Below are 24,188 nucleotides of genomic sequence, written 5' to 3'. Positions count from 1 at the left end.
GACCTTACCTCATAGGATTCTTCCAAACAGATCTTTGAAAAGGGCAAATATACTCTGCTGGGCTTTGAACTCAGTTTTCCTCTCCTCCCTGCCCTCAAGATTTTGAACATCTCATAGTGTCTGCCACCAAGAGTGCCCTCGACTTTCACATCTCAACAAGCACTTCCATGTTGGTATGAAGTCCAGCAGATCACTTGTTCTTGTTGCCTCCTCTTGTCTCTCAGAGGAGGAAGCTACCAACAACACACTCCAGGTGCCTGGATTGCTTATGCCTTGCTGTCTTGTCCCTCCAGCCAATGTTGGGGTGGTTGAAGTCCCTCATGAGGACCAGGGCCTAAGAACTGGGGGCCTAGTGAGGTGGCCTATGGCAGACACCCAATGTAATATCACCTTTACCTGTCCTCTTTTATGTGGTAATAAGGGTTAATCCTAACCCTTATGTGTTCATCTCCCTTCTCCATCCACCCCCAGACTGAGCTCCCCATGCTCCAAATTGACCTCTCACAATGGGCAACTCCCCCTGCTCCCCCTGTCCTTCTTACAAGACAAACATTCTTCCATGGCAGCACTTCAGTCATGGGATCCATCCCACCGTGTCTCCCTGGTCCTGACAAGATCCTGGCCCTGCAGATGGATCCCTGGCTCACTGTCTTTACTCCCCATATGGCCTCCATAGGCACTTTGGAGAGGCACCCCTGCACGCCGACTTCCTGAAGAGGATTTGGGGGATTATATGGTACCCAGAGCTATGATCATTTTTGATGTAACACAGTTAAAGATAAAGACAATTGAGTAATAAATGGCATATCAGGATGATTCAATACAATAAACTAAATCCGTGAGCTAAAATACAGTGGTTTATATGAAAACAATAAATATTTTTAACATTAACAGTATCTCTTTTATTTTTTTTTGCCTGAAATTAGAACCTGATGTTGACAGTTCCCTATAGAGTAAGAAGCAATTCTTTCAGATGAAGCTATGTTAATTCAGAATCGATTAAACCCAGCTCATTAACCAGAACTGAACCGGCACAATGCCCGGTGGCTCTCGCCCCGCAATGCCAGCATGTGGCGCTGTCTCCTGTGAAAAAACAGCCCCTGGCTTGCGGAAAACCTCATTTGAACATTGTCAGACTCTTCAGGAGCACAGGCAGGAAAATAATGCGGATATTTTTAGCACAAAATTAATACTCTGCTCTCGCAAAAATTTGTTAGCACTAATTCTACTATTTCTAATAAAAAAGGAATATGTAATGCAATTTATTGAGAAAAAAAGAGTGAGTAAAACGTATGAATGTATTAATGCATCTATTTATCTGGTCAAAAACCATAATTATATTTACAGGTTGGTTGAAATGTACACATCATTTATTTCCAATTTTCTTTATTCTGTAGCCAAATTATTAACATCTTTAAAATGAGTATATTTACAAACTTCCATATCTATCCCTTTGGTCTAGCAGACACCTAGTGGGTTTTAATTACCTCTAAATTCCTGAGCTACCGAGCCTGTTTCATAATCTCCACATAGGGAACAGGACCTGTGTGACTACAGTTTTACTGGAAGTGAACAGCCAGTCTTTTGTGTGCTAACCAAGTCAGCCCTTACTGGGAAGGAATTTAGTGACTACACTGATATCTCTGTAACCATGAACTTTCAAACAAAAGCAACTGAGCAAACTGTGTATTCACTATCTTTTTAATCATTAAGGGCTCTATGCCCTTTGCTACCAGACTTTTTAAAAGAAAAGAAACAGGGTTCATACCCTTTTACTTAAAACTGGGGGTATGTCATATATATGACATAAAAGGCATTAGTAGTAACATGAAAGCGATATATCTACTGAATTTTCTAGCTTTTCTAGATTTGCATCTGATTTACAGAAAGTTACATTTTTTTTTTTCCAGGCAGTTCTTATTATCTATGGTAAAAGTTCAATGCATTCAGTGTACCTGTAAACACTATGAATCAACAAAGCAATTTTCTTTTCATGACTCAAGGAAAAAGTTGCAAAAGTTTTAGTCAAGGCTTAAGAGAAACTATTTAAAAGATTCAGCTAGAAAGTGGGAAGTCCTGAAGTTAATACTGAGGCCTGAATGGGGTCACCGCTATTTGTCATAACATTGCTAAGACTGTGGATTTATTTATGTGTTGTTCTGTCATGTGCTGTTTTTACTTTTTGAATATAGAGATGCTGGATCAGGCAAAGTAACCAGTTTTCTAATGGTGAGATACCAGTCAGAATTAATAAAAGCATTTATTTGTGAACCCCTTATGATGTCTGCTCACTACAAGAGGAAAGGTAACCATTCCAGCTGCAAAAATGAGGAAGCTACACAGAATTGACAGAATTCACAGAATGACTAGGTGGGAAGAGACCTTCAAGATCATCAGGTCCAACCCATGCCCCTTCAGGAGGTGTAGCTGAGATGGTTTCCCTTGATGAACCAGGGCATTTCCAAAACAGCTGGCAGAGTATGGTGAGCAGTGCAGACAGCAGGGCACCCTCTGTGCCAGGATGTGGCAGGTGACCTCGCCTTTTGGCAGCTGTGCCCCCTCAAGCATCCAAGGGCACAAAGTGTCACCTCCACTTGGTAACACTGGCAGGGCTGACTCTGGCCTGCTGGCTTTTCTCAAGTGAAGATTTCTGACAGCTGACAAGAGAGACCACAAGCTGCAAAGCAGCATCTAAACTAAAATGTGCCTTACTTTTTGGTGTGTTTGTATGTTAGCAATACTTCTGACAAGAAATCTTTTCTTAATCTGTGCCTTAATTTTGTGGTAAAACACTAAAACTATAGCTAGGATATATGGGTAGAATTTGACAAGTGATTTCCTAGTTGGAAATAGGAAATCACTATACTTTTTTATACTTTGAATTTCTGATATACAAGTGCACAAAAGATGTATGCATATAGCCTGGTGAGAATAACATTGGGGAATATGTTTTTATTTCACATTTGTATAAATAGGAACATTCGTAGAAAAATTATAGCCCTGTAAAATTAGTACCAGCCAGAAGGGTTGAAGATCTTGCAGACTTTTATGAGATTTTAGATGACTTTCTTAGTGAACACAACTTATACTTGAACTTGTTCCAGTAAAGATGCCTCCTGAAGCCTTTTTAATACAGGGTTTGGTAACCACACCACACTACTACTTATAATAGTAACTGACCTAGTACTAACTCCTGAAATGGCCTAAGAGTTTTAGCTTATTTCAGCTCATACAACCGTGGGATTTTCAAGTTCAGGAGGCTCAATCCACAGGCTCTGGTGAGAAACGATCCACTGGCTCCTTCTGGCAGCACATACTTGAGCCGGGAGGAGTGCACGCAGGGCGCACAGGGAGAGGAATGTGGTAGGCAACCTCTGTGCTACATCCTGCGGCACACGCTCCGGCCCCGGAGCCGACGGCAAGAGGGAAAGGATGTTAGGCTGATATTTACTGTATGGGGGCCATTTTACAGCTCAAGGTGCTGTTTTAATCTCTGCACCTATTACACAGAGATATTTGCACTAATGACTTGTAGATTTTCATTTTTAAATAACTCTTCAGAGGAGCCTGTATGTGTGTCACCTTGGGACGAGCGCTCACAGCAGCGTTACTCTGCAAGAAACACCCAGTTTCAAAAAGTGATTTCCCTCCGTTCTCGCTTCCCTGTCCTTTTATTTCTTCTTTTAAAAATCAATTTTTGAAAAGAGACTTAACCAGGGTGTTCCCTGGCGCCCAGCCAGCCCCACGCCTGTGTGTGGGGACAGGTCGTGCGGCTCCGCGGCCGGCCGTGCCCGCAGGTGGCGGCGTGCGGGCGGCAGGGAGGGAGGCAGTGAGGGCGGGCAGGCTGGGGCCGCACGGCGCTGCCCGCGGGCACGGCCGGGGCCCGCCCGCCGCCGCCGGCGCTCGGCGCAGCCAATGGCGCGGCTCTGCCGGCATCGGCCCGCCCGCTGCCGCCGGGGGAGGGCCGTGGGCCGGGGCGGGCGGGAGGGAGGACGGGGGTGAGGGGAGTTGAATGATTGAACTTTCTTGTGTAGTTTCTGCGGCGCGGAGGTGTCCTTCCCCGGCGCTGCCCGGCACCAGCCCAGCGAGCGGCAGCCAGCTCACCCCGGCGCCCGCAGCCCCCCGGCCGCCCCTCTGCCCTCCTCTCCCGCGGAGCGATGGTGCGGAGGGCGCCCGGCGTGTCCCTCGCCCTGCTCCTCTGGGTGACGGCCGCCTGCGGCAGCCCCGACGGGCCGGGGGCCGCCGCCCGAAGGCAGGACGAGGCTTTCGCCGCCGCCAGATGCACCTCCAGGTGCCTGAGCCTCCAGATCACCCGCATCTCCGCCTTCTTCAAGCATTTCCAGGTAGGGGCATGGCACGGCGCAGGGAGCCTCTGCCACCGTCCGGAGAGCGGGTGTCTCCCGGAGCGCGGGATGGGGGTGGAAAGGACGGCCGAGACTGGGGCTGGGGTTGGCGAGCTTGGGGACGGCAGCCCCAGGGGATGGGCAGCACCTGGAGGCGCCGAGCAGGTGGGCACGGCCCCGCGGCAGCGCTGAGCCCCGTCGGTGCCTGTGGGTGCCGGCCGGGCTCCCCGCCTGGCGGGTCCTGGGGCTCCTGGCAGGTGCCCGGCGCTCCCGGCCGTTGTCTCCGGTGGTGTCCGGGCGGTGGGGCGGGCGCGACGCGGAGCTCCCGGGCCGGCCGTGCGCTCTCCTGCCGAGGGCGGGCGGCGATCCCGCGGGCTCCGCCTGCCTGAGCGCCGGTGCGCCAGCCGGCCGCCGCAGGTGGCTCGCTTCCCCAGCCCGGTGGGAAAGTTTGAGCCTGTTTTTCAAGAGCGATAATCGTGAACGTGTTATACTTGGTTCTGACGTCCTGGAAGGTGAAGGTGGGGGTAACGCTGTGTTTTTTCTTTTCCGCCTGGGATAGAGAGGCACATATTTGGCTAACGGCACGAACAGGGATAAAGTGGGGAGAAATGGAATTGAAGTGGCGGGAGACCTGCGGGGCTTGAAATGAAAGCTGGAAGCAGTGCGCGGCTAGTGCAAGAGCAGCGAGTGTCTGCCCGTCCTTCCCCCTCTTCTAGTTACGCGCGCACCTTTCCCTTTCCCCACCTGTTCTTCACTGCGCAAATATTAAACCTCCTCGAATTTATCCAAATGACGGAAACCCTTCCGAGCTGTGAGCCGTTCTCCGTCCCCAGAGCCGCAGCCCCTTGGGGAAGGGCAGGGCAGCTCGGAGCGGAGGGAGCGCCCTCGGCCCTCGGGGACGCGCCGCTCGCTCACCCCGGCGTGCCGGTCCCTGAGGCGCCGGGAACGTCCGAGCAGAGCGCCTCGGGTGAAGTTATGTTCGGGGCAAGGGTGTCGGCACCAAAGGCAGGTCTCAGAGGCATTTCAGGATAAACCGATTTAAAAAGACAAAAACAGAGGGAATGTTAAAGGAGAGCGGAGTGTGCGCGTTGTAAGGGCAGCAGGGAGTTGGTTGGGTGCCTGCAGCCGGGTTTGGGTTGAAGGGACCGGGCTTGCGACCCGAGCCGAGCGGAGAAGGGGCGGCCCTGGCCTGGCCTGGCCGCTGTCAGCGCTCCGTGCATCCCGGGATGGCCTGAAAGGAGCATACCCATTAATACAGCTCATTATCTCGGAGAGCGGTCAGGGTTTTTTATTGCGTTGTCAAGCAGTTGTAACTTACTTGTTTTACAGTTTCAGTGGCTAAAGAGGCAGTTTAGACCAAGCCAGTTTCACAGCGAAAGGGTTTTTTTTCTTGGGTTTGTTTTTTTTTTTTTGTGTGTTCTTGACAAAATTTCTTTTTCAACGTAAAACTGCTGACAGAATGCACACTGCACACAATCGTGATTACATTTTAATTAGCTAGAGTAAAATAAGTAGGGAATTACTCAGTTAGGACTTGATAACTGGCTGTTTTTTTTTGTAATCAATTGAAAATCTCAGAGTTTTAACCTCAACCTGCTAAAGCATGTGGTAATTTATCTTAATTACTACGGATTAAACTCCTGTTAGACATGAAACGACTGTAATGTTTGGAAGATAAAGTGCTCTCGTTTATAAAAGTTAAGCTCTCCATTGTCTTATAATGAGGAAAAGGAGGAGAGTTTTAAAGTACATCAGGCATCCAGTGTTCTCACAGGAGACTGATAAAACAGTGTAGGATGTGCACATTTGGGCCAGATAATTCCATGTGGGCTAAAGGGTATGATGTTCCATTCCTTTCTCTGCTCCCTCCTTCTGGCCATTCCCCTCCCCTTTTCATCTCAACTGGTAGCAATTTCTGGAGCTCTTTTCATTTCAGATGTCCACTTATCTTGTAATCTGATTCAACCTTTGAAGCAAACTAAACACTAGCTCTTCCCAATCAGAGCAGGAAGGAACTCTAGTGTCTCCCAGTTAGGCAAGAATTGAAAGACTGACCCACTCCTTTCTCAGCCCTGCTTTAGCTGCAGCCTCAGTGGTGGGGGTTAGGGGGACAGCAGCTGGACAGGCTGTGCAAGAGATGATGTCCCCAAAACTTCACAGAGACTCAATTTCATGTAGTTTATGGCACTAAAATCACATTACTAACAACTTTTTAAAGAGAATCGGGTAGTATGAATAGGATGTCTGGGTTAATTCTGTACCTTCTGGCTCTTGTTTGAATGGCAGCTAATGTATTTCCAACTTTTAAGTGTTCACAAGGGATTTTAATTGATCCCCCCCAGAGAAGTTTCACCCATTTTGCTTTACTGTCCTTATTTTTTAAAGTTTCAAGAGAGGTATTCTTTCTAAAAAGCCTATTTGTTAATTTACACCTGGGAAGCAATTCTAAGCCTATTTTAAATGTACATTGTCAGTAGACAATGCCAGTAGAAATTATTTGAAGTGAAGCATAGGTCAAGCAATATATTTTTTTATTCCATGTAGACTATTGATGTGGGCTAGAAGAAGAATCAGTCACCTAAATCAAAAATCTTTGATCTTCAGAGTACTTGTTGGAGGGACACAGATGCCTGCTTATTCCTATAAAACCTCCATGGCTGGGGGGTTTTCCAGTTCTGGTGGTGTTAGGAAGTTCCATGTAGAGGTTGTACCAAGGGATACATGAGATCATTATGGGAGTTATGCACTACGTGGGTCCTAGACCCAATGAAATGTGTGTGTTTTATATCTAGGGCCTATTTCCAGGCCATGATCTTTCACAGAGAGCATGCTAGTACAAAGGCCTTTCATCCTGAGCAATCAAAAACAATTATAATCAGGAGGGGTCATAGTGGATTTTTCTTTTATATAAAAATGTATTGATTACATGCTCATCCACAGTAGAGAATTATGTTTAATCACTAAATGAAGAGACTTCAACATATCACTTCTGTCTTACTGGAATGTGTTCAGTAGTGGCTTTAGCTTGCTCTGAAATTTTGCAGATGAGAGAAAGCATTTTTATCCCAACTGTGTAACTCAGGCCCCTGGACAGAGTGAAGCATTCATTGACCTGTAACCAGAAAGAGTAAGGGCAAAGAGAGCTCATCTCTTTAGCCTTATGTTCAGAGTACTTATTTTAAATCTTTTGGGTGTTGACTGTTTGGGGTTTGACTGCTGCAAAACATGTATGAGGGAGTAATTCACTGTAGCCTGTCCATGCTCTTGGGTCAGTGCCTTGATAAAGCAGAGTTCCTAGTGCTGTGCTTCTTTTTCTGACAAAATTCTCTCTAAAACACCTGAACAGGGGAGGATGGCAGGAATGCTCTTCCAGTAAGCTGGAGCTTTACCATCAAATGGCCTGCTTAGGAGTAGGTGTAGATTTGAACCTTGAAGTCCTGTACCATAATCAGCATTGTGTGCATTTGGCTGTTATCTAAAAGAGCATGCCTGAGTGTTAATATAGTGCCCTTATAAGATGGGCAGGGCAATTTTCCTCCTCTACTCTGAAATGAGAGGAAGGACTAAGGTGTCTGGCTCCATAAGAAACCTCAAGACTCTGAATCCTATGTGGAAAAAGGCATACTATTTTTGGGACAGAAGTTGTACAGTGATGTCATTGGGCATGTTCTTTCCTCAACATTTTCTTATTAAGGCAGTTTCTGTCTCAGTGTTTTAGTTGATCTCCAGGAGAAAGGTACAAATTTTAATTTGGTGTATTCAAAGTTTGTGAGTCTGGTTTTATAGTCATTTATCACAATAGGTTAAGCCCCATGAAGATGAGATCAGTTACTGCACAAATTTTTTGTTTTTTTGAAAAGGGTGTGGGTATAAACCAGGACCTCATACAGCCAGCTGGACAAGAGGCCTGAACTCTCAGATTAGTTTTGGTAGAGCTTTTCTGCATAACCTGTCTGTTTTACTGGAGTGAGACTAAACTCCTTGCATTGCTATCTGTGGGTGTAGCCTTTCCCATTTGTGATATTAGTTGTGGATGAACTTGTTCTGTTTTGGGGGACCAGGCATGGCAGTGACCTTTTTAGTGTTATGTTTTCAAGTTGAGTGAAAAAACAATTTGGATTTTAATCTCTATTGCCAGCCATCTGAGACATGTTTTAAAACTGGCATGATTAAAATTTTCTTTGTGAATAAGAGCTTGAAGATCAATGTAACTACTTAGGCTAAAAATGTTATGGTGTGCAAACTTTACTTTGACCTGTGGACTCGTTGATCTTTGTCTTAGCTGGGATCTGTTGTAGACCTCTCAAGCTCAAGTGTCTTCCTGGGTAATATGTGCAACTTGATAATTTACCTAAGGCACAGGACTGGTCAGTCTTGTTTACTGGGTCAAAAGCTGAGAGGGTGGTAGAACATGTCCTAGGAATTTGGAGTAGTTGCCAGTAAAATTGCCTGTGGTTGTGGTGTGGTGTCACTGGAAGGTTACAGCCATATGCTCACAGAATGTATGCTGAGGCTGAACAGCTCCTCCTGGCAACTTGTTCTAGCATTTACCCACCCTCACAGTAACAACAGGGGTGTTTTCTCATGTTCAGATTAAGTTTCCCATGTTTCACATGTGTCCATTGCCTCTTGTGCTGTTACTGGGCTTCACTGAGAAGAGTCTGGCTTCATTTTCTTTACTCTCTCCCATCAGGTACTTACAAACATTGATGAGAAACTATCAATGAGGCTTTTCCATTCCAGACTAAACCTTCCCAATTCTTTTAGCCTCTTCTCATGTGAGAGATATGACTATCCCTTTTCTCAGCTCTCTCCACTAAGTCCATCTCTTTCCATGCAATGGGGGGCCCAATACTGGACCTAGCACTCCAGGTGTGGAGGAGTGACTAGAACAGAGAACAGGATTGGCTACATTTTAAGGATATAATCCCTGCTAAGTACTGTTTACTGATATCCATTTTAAGGATATAATGCCTGCCTGTTACTTGCTTCTAAATTAATTTTCATGATTTAGATTTTCTTGCATGAGTTCATATATGACCATTTATGATTGTCAGTGCATTAAAACTACAATGCTAATCAATGCTAAATCAATTTTTTTTCCATCCTTTTAGATATTGGTACATCTCACTATAGTTTTAAATTTTTTTGAGGGGGTAATCCTCAGCATTAAATTGAATCTTAGCAAATCCATTTCTTTATTCATCAGGGGAAAGTCCAGGTACATGGAGATGTATACATGTTTTGTGATCCATTGTGATTGCTGCTTGAACAGGCTCATGAGAGATTGTTTAAACTGGTTAAAATGGGCACTGATTAGAAACATGCAGGCAACACCGTGGGTGACCTTGGTCACAGAGGTGCTCTGTTCATGTTGACTTACTTGTAAAGTGGATGAATTGTAGCTGAAAATTTTGATACAACATAGACATCCTTCAAGTGGTAAGCCAGTTTTGTGATATATGGAAGGAAATTAGAGAGAAATTACCTCTTGTAAATGTGATTTAGTGTAAATCTAATAGTAATATACTATGATTTAGTACTTAGGAATTAGTACTAAGCTAGATGAGCCAAGGCTAACTCAAAATTGTTTTTGAAAGTATGGAAAAATATTGTTTTAAGCTAATAGAGCCATATGTTGCATAGTGTTTAGTAGCTGTAAAAGGGAAGAGTAAGGCCTTAGAAGTTTGTTATATTGAATGACTGATAACTATATGGTGGTAGGAGGTTGTTTTTAGTGTTGTAGAAGGACTCTTGCCTTTCAGGACAACTAAAGTTTTTGAAGAAAAACAGGCAATTCTTTTAAGTGAGTAATAAAAGGTTCTCAGATTTTATATCTGCAAGCAAATAATGTGCAAGTGATTACCTCTAGATAAGCAATACCAGATTTCACCTACAAGTCAGGAAGCTGGTTGTCTCAGTGCCAGCACATCTGCCTTCAAATTGCCTGTAACTCTGAAGTGACTGCACCTGCAATAATCTGCAATGGGTCCCAGCTGGGAAAGTGAGGGCCAGGCTGAAAGTCCAGGATGCTTGTGTCTCTCTGTGCTCTGCTGTAGAGAAGCTGGAAATCATGAAGAAACCATTTATTGTAACTGTCTCAAATAATTCTGAAACTATAAATTGTTTTTATTAAATCTTTTGAAAAGATATGTGGTACTTCTGTAGTGAGCTATGTGGTGTCTTATTCCCAGAATGTTTCAGTTCCAATGGACAGGCTGCCCAGGCACTGAGTTTGCTTAGTTCTCTTGGGACATGTTCACAACCTTTTCTAAATGTGAGGATGTGTGCCATCTGCTTTTGTTGCTGTTTCAGTACTCGTCTCCTTTCCAAAAATAACCCTTGTGTTAAGTAATTCTGACTTTCATGTGTCTTGCAAAGCACACTGCTCCTAATTTATTTCCACAGACAAATTGTAGCATTTGTCATTACTTTGTTTTTCTCAAAACTCATTAGAGGCCCAATCCTTCTCCTGTTTTTGATGTTCATATGGCATATGATCTGGATAATTATTCTGGCTTTTGGTGTGCCCTGATTATCTAGATCTGCAGTCATGAACAAAAGGTGCACAGATCCAACAGAATCTTGGGTAAAACCTGTGAAAATGAAAGGTTTGTTTTGAATAACAATGGTTGCAGCTAGTGAAAACAGTTGCATTATTCACTGTATTGTGTAATTGAGCCATAGTTAGTCTTTGCTGTTGTAACCTGGTCTGGTATGAACCTCCCTAAGTGGGAGTTTTCACTTTCTCACAACCAGACCCAAATGTCTTTGCCCTCAGAGGATGCTTGCATAGTTGATGTGAGTGCAGGGGTTTACATGGCCTGGTCATTGTTTTCTAGAGGCTTTGATTACTCAGATTTGCTCATTGCTGTCCTAAATTAAAATACTTGTCTGTGTCTCAAGTGTAAGTTTAAATGCAAATCAAGTGAACGGTATGAAAATATAAGTGGATGGTGAGGAATTGTACTGAACAATAGGAGTTGCCAAGATGTTTTTCTCATGTTTACTTGTGTATTCCTATATATAAAGAAAACAATTTCTTTATGGTTATGTTTGTAAAATTAAAATTGCTGTTAATTTGGTAAATGTGCTGGATACCAGATGCAATAAACCCAATACTGATTACTAATAGGTTTTAAAGCAGACATTTTAGATATAGAAAATATGAGCAAAGAGTAGTTTAAATGTCACAGTCATGTTGGTGAGGGGGGGGAATGCTGCTTTTGAAAAGCATTAGAAAACTTCTCAAAGAAAAACGCTGTCAGTTCTAAACTGTAAATCTTTTTCCATTGGAAGATATAGTCACTTAATACTGAGCAAAAGGTTTTTCAGATGGGTAGTGTTCAAATTAAAACTATTATTAAAGCATTATTTGTTGTCTGAATATGGGTTGTCTCTGTGATGAACAAGTGCTCTGAACTTAATTAAAATGTGTTTGATTTAGTAAGTGTTGTATAAGGAAAAAAACCCCAAAATGTTAGATTTCTGAGACAACTTGAAAAGCAGACTGATTTTCCAGATGCTCATCCTTTGTCATTTTGTAAAGGGCATCTTCTTAAGATTGAGTGCTAAATTTGTGTTTACCAATAGAAATTGTTCTTCACATTCTGACCTGCATCTCCACTGGCCATTCTATGTGAATTTTTACTCTATCCAACTAGCTGGATTGGAGTACATAGCCAACTTTTGTAAACAGAAAAAGAGAGGTGGTATAAATTAGCATCCATGTCTTTAAAGATTGAAAGTAGGAATAATGACTGAGTATCGGCAGCATCCTACAGAAGACAGACACATTCGTATTGATATTTAGTAGCTGGTGCCTAGCAAATGTAAACCTTGTGCTAAAACTCCTTGCCCAGGAGTTTACACCAAGAATCTTCATTTTTTGATCTCTTCCACAGCTGAGCCTTATAAGGCTTTATACTTCAAAAACCTTTGAAGTCCATGAAAAGCCTTCTGTTGATTTCAGCTGGAGCAGGTCCATGTGTGAACACTAGGTCCATGTAGTCAGTAGAGTGCTGTGAACTCCACTTTCTGCTTTGGAACTGGGTGTTCCAGCTCCAGTTGTATCTGTTTTTCGATCTTTTGATGACCAAGAGGTCTCAGGACACCGAGATGAAGAACTGGGGGTGTTGAAAGGTAAGTGGACCCTTTAAACTTGAAAGCAGAGTACTGTTCTTTTCATTTCTGATTAAAAAGAAGCACACATTCTATCCACTGAAAATAATATCAGATTTGGGGAACAACCCCAGTCCAAAGTTTTAATCGCATTTCTGTTGTCTTCTGTGAATAACATTTTCACCAATGTGTCTCTGTAGTCTGTCAAAGAGATGTGACATCAAAGTTATGTACACAAATATGCAGTTACATTCCTTAAAAAAGAAGAGACTTGTCTCAAGCTTGCAAAGGACAGGATTCCCCTGATGAGCAGCTGAGATTGCTGAGGAGCACATGTCTTCAGAACTTATAGGAAAAGCAAGAAAAGGGACAGAATCTCAGAATGGAGAAAGGTGGAGGTAGGGGGACTCTAGCAGGATTGCAATACTGGAAGGAGAAATTATGTGAGAGTAGAGCGCACTGTAAAATTTCCTGTTACACAATTAATTGAAATTAAGGAATTATGGAAGCAGAGAACAGATGTAATGGGTCTGTAGGAAGAGTTGTTTGTAACTGTTCCTTGTGAACATGTTTTATTTCTGTCCTTTCTCAGCTGCTTGAAATTTTACTTGGTTTAACAAAATTAATATTTCTTTTTTGAAATATAGTAAACATGTTTTGAAAATCCTTTTGTCTTCATTGAAGAGGAAAGGCCATTATGAAAATTCACAACAAAGTTCTAGCTGACATGGTATTTCATGTCAGAGCTCAGACAAACTGCTGCCACTGTAATTCCTCAAGTGGTCACAGCTGAAACTGCAGACCTGGCCAAGGTAGTGAAGCCTATTTTTTCAGCAATCTAGCTGTCATGGATCCTGTAAAAGATAATATGAAGGAAATAGAATTGCTTTGGAGCAAATGTCTTGTATCCAGACAGTCAGAAATTGAGGCTGCTGGTGAAGATTGGGTGAGAATAATGTACTCATTTAGTCTAGTGCAAACGTAGTTCAACTCTCCCTGCCATTTTTATGAGAATTTAGAAGCATAGGTCTGTTTTTCTTTTTTTAATATATTACTCTTTAGGGAAGTTATCTTCACAGTAATTTATATTAAAAAAAAGAAAGAAAAGCAATCTCAGTTCATGTACATGAATGTGATTTCTCAGCTAGTGATTTAGGCCATGAGCATAGAGCAATATGTCATTTGTATTTAACTGATCATATTTTCTAACTGCTAATGACTGGAACATTCCAGCCAGGCCTCAGGGCATTTTTGGACCTAGACACTACAAATTCATTTTTTTGACCTCTGCTCTGTAAGACTTTGGATTTCCTTTGAATTTAGCACATGGCCAAACAGATATGTGAAGCAGCAAATAGTAAGGAAGGGGTGATAACAATGTATTATTATGATGATGATGTCTCAATACAGTGACTATTTGTCATTCTCTTCCCCAGAATTCATTTCCCTATGTATAAACTATTTCAACTGTGTGGCTTTTTTTTTTTTCTTTTTCGATTAAGTGATGGTTGTAGCTCCTTTGGCAACAATAAAATCATGTTAATGTGTAACTACAACTAGACAATAATGAATCACACCATTATCTGCCCCCATTTTAATTAGTTACAAAGAGTCTATAATATGTTGACATTTAATTTGTACCTAACAATTTTGGGAAGGGAACTGGAACTAAAAGAGCTTGAGGCTTTCTTCTGCTTTGAAATTTCCTTCTATGCAACTGTGAACTGAGATCAAGAATTAGCCAAACATTGGTCAGTGTGGATATGCAGTAGGTGGAAGAAACATTTGGGCTTAGACAAACTGACACAAAGAGGTAAAAATAATCCAATTAATGAAGAGTGTGTCACTTCATATAGTACTTAGTAGCAGCTATGGGACGTGTTTGTCAGGATAGATAAGGAAAGAAGATGTAGATTTTTACAGCTAGGAGCTTATTGCTGGATTTTTTCTTTGGGTTAAAAAGTTGAATACACAATGTGAAAGACAGGAGCTTTCTGGTAAGTTTCATGGGTTTTCTGTCTAGTGGGTCCTCACTGACCAAGTGGAGTAGAAATGCACACATGCTGCACATGCAGAATATTAGTTCATCTTGTAAAAGATTTTGATTATTCATAGATTCACACCTGTGCGTTTGAGCACTGGACAGCATCAAAGCCAGAATTTTCAGTGGCAATTGATGTGGAACAGAGAACAATAATTATTTCAAGTCTTCTTCCTGTGTTCAAAACTGTCCTTATGTAGAAAAAAAGAGCAGCAGTGTGAACTAAACTTGAAAGTTAACTTTAACCTTAGCTGTTTTCCAAATTGTAGAAAAGTGAACATTTACAGTTTCCTAAAGGATATATGCTGGCTGCCTTTGTTTTGGAATAGAAAACACGACTTGGTTAGTTTTAAAAACTGAAGAGCTTTACAAATTAATGTAGGGTAGGCTCATGTGGTTTACTTTAACTGGGGATCTTTCAGATTTCTGACTGATACTCATTGATTCTTCCATTCATGTAATTAGTAGCCTAGGATGGGATTTTTCGCGAGTTTTTGTTTCTGGCCCGAGTCTGATATCTCTGCATTTGATAGTAATGCACCCCACAGTTTCAATGGAAACAAGCTTAGGTCAGTGAAAATATAATAGAAATACCTGTTTACAGTTTATAGATAAAAAACCCAAAAAGTTCTCAGTATGCTCTTTAAAGGCAATTAACTTGAATTTGTTAAATATCATCTTATTGTGTCATGACATTTTTTTCAGTTCAGTGGTAGTAAATGACACAATGCCATTAGGACAGAGTAAAACTGAATTGCCAGATATATGCTAGATGTAAAGCACCTTTAAATATTTGTAGAAGAGATTCTTTCAGATGACAAGGGAAGGTAGAAGCAATTTAATGTAACTGGAGCTAAGTACCTCTAAAGACAGTAGACAATTTTTTTTTTAAAGATTAGATACTGCCCAGTTCCTGATTATTACTCCATGTATCCAGGTGCTGTCAGAGATTCCAAAGTATCCCTTTAAGTTTCATCAGCAGGCATGGCATGTTCTCTTAATAATAGGAGCAGATGTCAAATTTTTATGCCTCTAAGATGCTTAGTCATACCTAGGAGATCCATCTGGTATAGATCGAGCCTCAGTTAACTTGTTCTCACCCATGAACTTCCCACTGAGAAAGTAAATCGAGCAGAGCTCCTCAGTGCAATGAAAAAGAATCTTGAATATTATCAATCTACTTGAAGTACCAGAACCCCCTTCACTGTCTTTCTTTCTTAGTTGCTTTACACAGGTGACAAGGCTAGTAAAATGGAGGGAAAGTTTAGAACTGGGACAGAATTCCTGGAGCATACCACCAGTATCAGCAACTTTCCAAAAAGGAACAACAGAAGTATTTGTCAGTTCTGCAGAAAATGGTGATTTAAGAAAGAAACAGAACCTTAATATAAAATGCCTGCTGATAGTACAGGTTATTGACAACTGGTATTAACTGCAGTCATCCACATTTTAGAGCTTAAGGATATATATTACAATGGTTTTCTTTGTGGCTGTTGATTTAGATTAAAGATATAAAAAGCAAATGCTGGGCTTGACAACTGGTGTGATTCCTGCAGTGGAATTCTGTGAAATTCCATATCCAATTGTTTACATTAACTGAAGGCTTTAAAATTATGTGGCTTGGGTAGGGACTTAGGCTGTGCTTTGACATCTCTCATGTTACAAGCCTTTCAATAACTTCAATGCAAATTAACCTGATTTAATTTTTAGCTCTTTCACCTGGTGCCAGGAAGGTCTGAAACATGATGGACCTGTCAGCAAATGCTTGTTCTGCATAACAGCTACGTCTCTGGTAACCAGATGTGTTAATGACAAATGCTTCAGTTCTGCCTTCAAGGGAGATTTATTTTCCTTTTATGGAATGTCTTCATTAGTTAGTTAGACTGTATTCTGAAAACCTGACGTATGAAGTGCTTTTATGTTTGTGGGAAATTTTATGGCAATGTGATGAAGCAACATAAATTTTCCACTGAAGATTGTCGGTGAAGAAAGATCAAGTTAATACCCCTGCACCTTGAATTGTATGAGTAGTTTTAGTATATTGTTATCAGTATAATTTAATGTTGATTTCTTCTCTCTCTCATCAGTCCTTTCACAGTCTTAGGTTGCTTGCAAGGTGGTCTGTGACCATGGTCACAGGGGTTTTTGGATGAGGGAAGAGATGAAAATGTTGACTCCATGTTCAGAAGGCTTGATTTATTATTTTATGATACATATTATTACATTATAACTATACTAAAAGAAAAAGAAAGGAAAAGGTTTCCTCAGAACCTAGCTAAGCTAAGAATAGAAAAGAATGAATGATAACAAAGGCAGCTCTCTCGGACTCTGTCCGAGATAGCTCAGTCCTTGATTGGCCATTAATTATAAACATCCAAGATGGCCCAATCAGGAATCCACCTGTTGCATTCCACAGCAGCAGATAACCATTGTTTATATTCTTTTTCTGGGGCCTCAGCTTCCCAGAAGGGAAAATCCTAAAGAAAGGATTTTTAGTGAAAAAGATGTCTGCGACAGTGGTCTAGAACAATGGACTGCAGCAATTGTCCCATGGAATATACATTTCTTGTAGCATATAGTTCTTAAACTGGAAAAAGCCTCTAAGAAAATGGGAAGAATCTATTGTAACTTGTATTAAAAGGTTGTTTCTGTCAGGAATGTACTGTCAGTGTTGCAGGGCCAATGGGTCTCTGCTAGGATCAGGTTAGCAGATGTGTTAAATTTCAAGTGGAATGGGAAAGACTCACCCACCCTTCAGGGTGCTCCTTCACTTGAGGTCTGTTTTTCATCCATTGTCACCACAATGTCATTGCAACTTCTGCTGTTGTGCAATCTGTTACCATTCCTTAAAACAGGAAAGGAGTGAGGATGTGGTGTGCACACGAGCACCAACAGGGATTGCAGGTCTGGGAGCTGGGGAAAGACAGCAGCACTGACTGGTCTGGGGAAGGGCACCAGGAGTTCCTCTGCTTGTGTGACTCTGCTGGGAGGAGGGTGTCCAGAAAGTGATGGCATGTGGGGTATCTGAGCAGAGGCCACTGGCATCTCCCAGTCTTTATGACAGGCTTCATTTGGCAGCCCTGTGTGTTGGCCTTCTGCAGAAGCGAGGGCTGGGTTGGGAAGGGACAGCCAAGGAACAAAGAAATAGGAGCAATGGAGAGAAGAGTGTTAACCTGTCTGATAAGATTTTTGTTGAGCTGTGCTTTGGAGAGGAAGCAATAAATTGTGGCCTTATTAAACTGCACCCATTACATCTTTTCTGTCTCCCTGCAGCATCTACAGTGAAGGCAGATGTATGAAAATATTAATAATTAAAATATATCAGGGAAATAATACTTTTTTTTTTTCTGAAATGCTGCTTTATCTGTTGTGGTGAAAGACTTTTTTTGTGTGTGTGTAAGTTCTAACAATATTTTGGGTTTGGTTCAGATAGGCTATTCTGTTTAAGTCCCAAGACTAATTTTTATTTGACAAAATCTCTAATTCATGAATGGCCACAACTCTTTTGCGAATGTTTTTAGGAAATCCCAGGTCTGGTGAGGTGTGCTTCACTCACTGAGACAGGTGAAGTGAAAAATTTTTGTTTTTCTTTGGAAAAGGGAACAAAAATCCCCAAAGACTGTTTACACAACTCTTAGACTTCCAAGGACTGTGTTAAATTTTACACTTCTTACTTTTGAGAGCTTTGCTATGTACTTTAATAATTCCTCCAAAACATTATTTTTGTATAAAAAATGTTACAAATATTAATAGGTCTCTGGAGCTACCAATGAATAGTTGTGGTCAAATTTTAGGCTGCATATTTCATCTGTAGGATTGTTATTTGTGCTAAATTTTACTGCTGAGATTATAATTTACTAGATGTTTTAAAAGTATTAAAAGATAGTGAAACACAGTATTCATATTGGCAATTATGTTTATTGGGCTTATTGCCTTCAAAGAGGAAAAGTTTTATAGTAATACATCAAGACAATAGGAATAAGGAGATACTTGTCACAAATATTCTATGTTGAGAGAGGTGCTTCATGGAATTTGTATATTTTTGTGTTCCTTTAAAAGGGAAATTAAAATATATGTATCCATCAGCTTGTGGGGATGTGGCTTGAAATATTTAGTGAATTGTAAACTGGTAACACATCCCAAAGAAAAAGGAAATACATTCCTGAAATTTATCATGTGAATTTCATGGCATTATATTGGAAATAGATAATATGTTAAGCCCAAGAATGTGAATGTGTAATTTGATGGTACCTGACTGAGTCATAGTAACATGGCCACTGAAGAGCTGCTAAGTTTGAAGGACAGGTGTGTGTATCCATACTCTTGCCAAAGTTACAAGTGTGGTCTCTAATGATGTCCCTCTCATACTGCCAGAACAGAATAGGAGAAAATGCAGTGAAACTTCACATGGCCAGTATGTGCTGCAGTAAAATGCATTTAGTAGTTTTTGGGATCAGAACTTACTCCATGACAATGCAACATGCATGGACTATTCTGTGTTTGTGTATTTTATGGTTAGCCTATATATAATGGACATTTTAGTTGATATAAAAATGCATGGTTGTTATTCTTGTTGTGTATGTGTAATTAGTTTCTTAAGGATGTGAGACAACAGAATCTTAAGCATTTTGCAAGTCCAGAAGGGAAAGCTGCCCTCACTGTCTCTGAAACTGTGGCTTTTGAGGAAAATTAAGTCTAATAGGAAGCACTGAATTACTACTCTTGTGTGTTTGGGAGATGTTAGAAATGTCTGAGATACTACGTCACATTAGTGTTTTAATGTAGATCAAAGTTTGTTTTGGGAGTGAGTCTCTTCATATCATGATCACCTTTTCTTTCTCTTTATGGACCAGTCTGAGAGTTCATGCACTGAATTTCTTCAGGATTAACATAACTGGGAGAGATAATCCAGAGGGATGTAATGTGCTTTAGCAACTAATGGGCATTGTGTCTGTGGCACCAGACTAGAATTAGTTGAAGGAAAGGGGAGAGTTGAAATATGTGTAGTGCATACATCAAGCCCATCAAGCCCAGGTGTTTTGCTCAATAGATGTGTTTCTGTGGTCCACATGACTTCTAGGGAGTTTGTAGGTGATTGTGGAATGCTCTGTTGGTAGGCAGTGGAGGCAAATGCAGCCTGTGATAAACATACCACATCACATGCTTTGGGAGTCACCCAACTAACCAGTAATCTTATAATTATACAGAATAGTAATTAGACTGTAGTTTTCAGTTATAAAACCAAATCAGCATTCAAAGCAGCATGCAATATCCTACAGTATATTGAGAACCAGTTGTATTTTTTTCAAATACAAAGTAGATTGTATATATCTACATTTATGTTGTATTTTACATAAGCAAGCATTACATTTTTAGAACATATTTTGTGCTTTTGGTGTTAATTTCCCAAGGCTACACTTCTGTCACATCCTCGAGCCAGCACATACTTTTATTATCTCATTATTTCATATTTATAGAAAATCAAGTTTATGACACAACAGAAGAGGTGCATTAGCATTTCAAAAGGGTGGGGATTTTGAAGTAGAGCCTATGAACAAGTAGTTGATAAGCTATCTTTTGCTTCCCATATTAATGCTGTTAGACTAGTTTCTGTTCACTTGAACTGGATTACTTAATCCCAAAAAATGTATTTGAAATTTGGCCCAAATATAGTGTGAGATTCAATATATAACTTTAATAGCTTCAAGTTGGTGTCTGTGTGTTTAATTCCTCCTGTTGCAGGGAGAAGTGAAGTTTATTGCATCTGGATTCTTTTACAGATTGGTAAAGACTTCTGCTAAACAGAATAAGACCTCAGTTGAGATCAGTCTTAGAAGTGGTAAGAGTGAAGTCTGTGAAACCACAAGAAGGCAGTCATAACTCACAAGTGTGTGGAGACACAAGGATCCCCGTGCTCATTTGTTTTTACAGCTTGTGTTTATCTAGTAGTTTTTCTGTGCATTTGAGAAGACAGTGCTCTAAAAAGAGGAAAGGTGTCCCATACTCAGAGATGTAAATTTAATCAAAGCAGTGCATAGTCTATTTTCAAAAGTACCAATCTCCATCTTTTGCTGCTTCATTGGTGATAGATTTTGGATTTTGATGGTTGTCTTTCTAGGAACCTACTAATGATGACAGCCAGAGAACAAATAGTGTTGTGTGTTGCGATACAGGTGATGGTTGGTGATTTTCTTAATTTCTTTTCTAGTTACTCTGGTCTATTTTTTTCTGTTTTTGGTGTATGTGAAGTTGTATCTTTTAATATTTTGGTCTGCAACAGCAATAAAGTTTGACTTTGTATAAACTGAGTAGGAAATATCAGCTCAAAGTTTAGGTCAATATAGTTCTATTTGTAGCCATCTGTCTACAGGAGGACCCAGCATATCTTGTGATAGGAGCCAGCAAATTACAGATGATGTCACTGTCAGCATAAATCCAAAAGAAAACCTGACTAAGACTTCCTAAAAAATTATTTGTGATACCATTTCCTGGTGTCAAATCCAGATGTTTAAAATTAGGTGTCAGTGTGAGTCACACTGTGACCCGTGATAATTTAATTTTGGTTTATAGTTGCAAATTCAGGGAAGGAATTTTTAGGATGATCAGTTTTACAAGCATTTCTTGCATTCAGTCATCTCTTTAACTTAATTACTTTGGATTAACCAGTAACCAGCATTGACTTTTCTGTGGTTTAAACATCTGTGTTATAAAAATGGCTTCCTCTAAGGGCATTTTATATTTGATTTAGTTGTGAGGAATTCTAGTAGTTAGTTACAGTAACAGAATAACTTCAGGTGTTTGTTCCAAAATGTGTTTTTGCCCTCAGTGTCTTTTTTTTTTTTGGGATACTGCTGCTTGGTGGTTTTGGTTTTTTTTCGTGTTTTTTTTTTAAGAGTTGTATGCCATTAAAAGATGGCAGAGGAAATATATGTACATAGTCAAGCTTAATGCTGGATTTCTACATGTGTTTATATAACACAGTCCTAAAGTTATCTGATAATAATATATTAAACAGTGTGACTAATATGGTGCTAAGTGCTGTTTGTTTTCTCACATTAGAGTCCTATGCAGTATTTTTTGTTGCTGTTCTGTTTTGTTTTGTTCTGGTAGGTTTTATATGCTTTTTTGTTTCCTCTTGTTCGGGTGATCTTTATTTGGTTTTGGTGTTGAAATTTTGCTTTGTGCTTTTGCTAACTAGAATAAAGTCTAAGGACGTTACTTACACATCAGGACGAAATGAAGATGTTATTTTGGACCTTAAAGCTCAGTCCGTCAGTCTGAGCCTGGGCTGGCTCCCAGGGCTGGGGTGACCTCGCTGCAGGCTGTGGCCTCTCTGGGGGCTGGGCAGAGCTGGGTGCTGGTGCAGGAGCATCAACAGCCTCAGGCATGGCCAAAGATGAGCTCAGGGAATGCCAGGGACAGCTGTGGGATCAGTGGGCTCATGGTGTGCTGGGAGAACTGGCTGAAGGACAGGGCTCAAGGGTTGTAATCAATGGGGGCACACCTGGCAGGTGTCTGTCCGTCACTGGTGCTCCTCAGGGTTTGGTTCCAGACCAGCTCTGTTCAATGCATTTATCAGTGCTCTGGGTGCAGCAGGTGAATGCAACATTAGTGCAGATTTGCTGATGATAGCAAATTGGGAGGTGCTGTTGGTTCTTTTGAGGGATGTGAGGCCTTGCACAGGGATCTAGATAGGTTAGAACATTGGGCAGTGGTTAATAGAATGAAATTTGACAAGTAAAAAATGTTGGATTCTGCATAATGCTGGGCACAAGTATAAACTGGCAGAGGAGGAGTTGGAGAGCAGCCCTGCAGAAAAAGATCTGGGGTGGCTGATCAGCATCAGGCTGAATGGGAATCAGCAGGGTTCCAAAGCAGCCCAGAGGGAAAATCACATCCTGGAGTGCATCAAACACAGCACCACCAGCTGTTCAAAATGGTGATTATCCCTCTGTATTCAGCACTGGTGCAGCCTCACCCAGAGTGCTCTGTGCAGTTCTGGGCCCCACAATTTAATAAGGATGTGAAAGTCCTTGAATGCTCCCAGAGGAGGGCAACAAAGCCAGTGACAGGGCTGGAAGATGTCCTGAGAAGTGTGGCTGAGGACTTTGGGCTTGTCTAGTTTGGAGAGGAGGAGGCTGAAGGGTGACCTCATTGCTCTCTATCTGAAAAGGGAAATGGAGAGGAAGGTGCTGATCTCTTCTTCCTGGGATCTGCTGACAGAACAGATGGGAATAGCTCAAAGCTACATAGTAACATTCAATTTATTATTTGATGCTTACTTTTTCCAGTTTTGTTCTTTATTAGAACCGTTATAAGGCAACAGAAATCCCTTACTAAGGGAATTATTTCTGTAAAATACAATGTACCGTGAAATCAGAAACTATATAAAGAGGAAAATGTACTAATTTCAGTTGTTTGTATTTCCTTCCTTTTTTTTTTTTTTTTGCTGAACAGAAGCCAAGGAACCAGAATATTACTATTGGAATATTACTGCTATTTTGTTGTATTTTATGGCCATTTTAATCTCATACTGTTCTTTTTCTATCCATGGCTTCTCCAGTGGATGGTCTTCAAATTTGACATACACTGGACAAGCATGTAGTAGAAACAATGCTAAAAATATGTTTGTGTAAGTTGCCCTTGAAAGAGCCAGTTTTGTTTCTGAGGTGGACCTTGCTTTTGAACTTCATAACTTTCTCCTTCACCACCTGCAGCTCCATGTTTCTCCTGTTTCTACATTTCTCTTTCTACTCATTTCTGCAGAGTGGTTTGGTTTCACTGGCCAGGTTTTAGTCTCCTCTCTAGCCTGTTGCTGAGTCATCTCAAAGTGCATAAGGGCTTAAATTTGCTGTAACTTGGTGAAAGACTTCTGGGGTAGGTGTTCCTAGTGTTGTGTAACAGGGTGTCCTCTTTTCTTTTTCCTGCATTATTTTCAAAGAAAAAATCTGTTTCTGTTATTTATATACAAAACCATAACTAAATACCATAGACCAGGAGAGGTGGTGCTGTGGTTCCCCTGCCCATACATTTACTACAAGTTTGTGTTTAGTTTTGATAGAAGGGCTTTAAGAAATAAATTTCTCTTTGGCATTTCCTGACTGTTGGTTTTGATATCTCTCACTACTAAGTGTACAGACTTATCTGAAATTCATTCCTGAGTGCATATTTTGTATTTGGAGCTGGGATGCCAGTTTGATTTTGTTGATTCCATTTTTCACCTTAGTTCCACATTTCAGAGCTGGGCCTGGGGACACACAACAGTGACATAGATAAGTACCTGTATTAATTTGTGCCACAGTGACCATGCAGTCAGGAAATGTATGTTAAACACAAGTTATACTTTACTGTTGCTTTTAACTTCATGCTGTTAAGATTTTTGATAGGATACAGAAAATGTATGTTGGGAGCCTCTTTTTAAATTCTTCATTGCAGCAGTTACTGATTTTTCTACTCAGATGTTCTATTTTACTGCAGTGGGTACTGTTGTTTAAAAGGTTTATTTCTATGCTTTTTTGTTATTTTGAAAGAATCAGTGAGGTTGTCAGGAGAGGCCACTTCTGAGATACGGTGGTTTCACACAAATGTGGATTGAAGATTGGGCAGGGGAGAAGAGACTTCCACAACTGATAATAGATATGCAGCTGCTGTCATAGCATGAAGTGGCTAGTTAATTTTCATAG

General features: G+C 41.0%; 1 protein-coding gene across 1 annotated transcript in view; it reads left to right on the top strand.

Annotated features, from left to right (window-relative positions):
• Nucleotides 1-4,101: 4,101 nt before the first annotated feature.
• ANOS1 (anosmin 1) overlaps nucleotides 4,102-24,188 on the top strand; it is a 133,463-nt gene continuing 113,376 nt past the window's right edge. The window contains exon 1 of the mRNA XM_059465949.1: nucleotides 4,102-4,343. Coding sequence (XP_059321932.1) covers nucleotides 4,158-4,343 — 186 coding nt within the window. The 5' untranslated portion in view covers nucleotides 4,102-4,157. The remainder of the gene's footprint in view (nucleotides 4,344-24,188) is intronic.

Source organism: Ammospiza nelsoni, chromosome 2, assembly GCF_027579445.1.
Source record: "Ammospiza nelsoni isolate bAmmNel1 chromosome 2, bAmmNel1.pri, whole genome shotgun sequence".
Classification (NCBI taxonomy): Eukaryota; Metazoa; Chordata; class Aves; order Passeriformes; family Passerellidae; genus Ammospiza; species Ammospiza nelsoni.
Note: the sequence above shows the minus strand (reverse complement) of the source record. Positions and strands in the feature narration are given on the sequence as shown.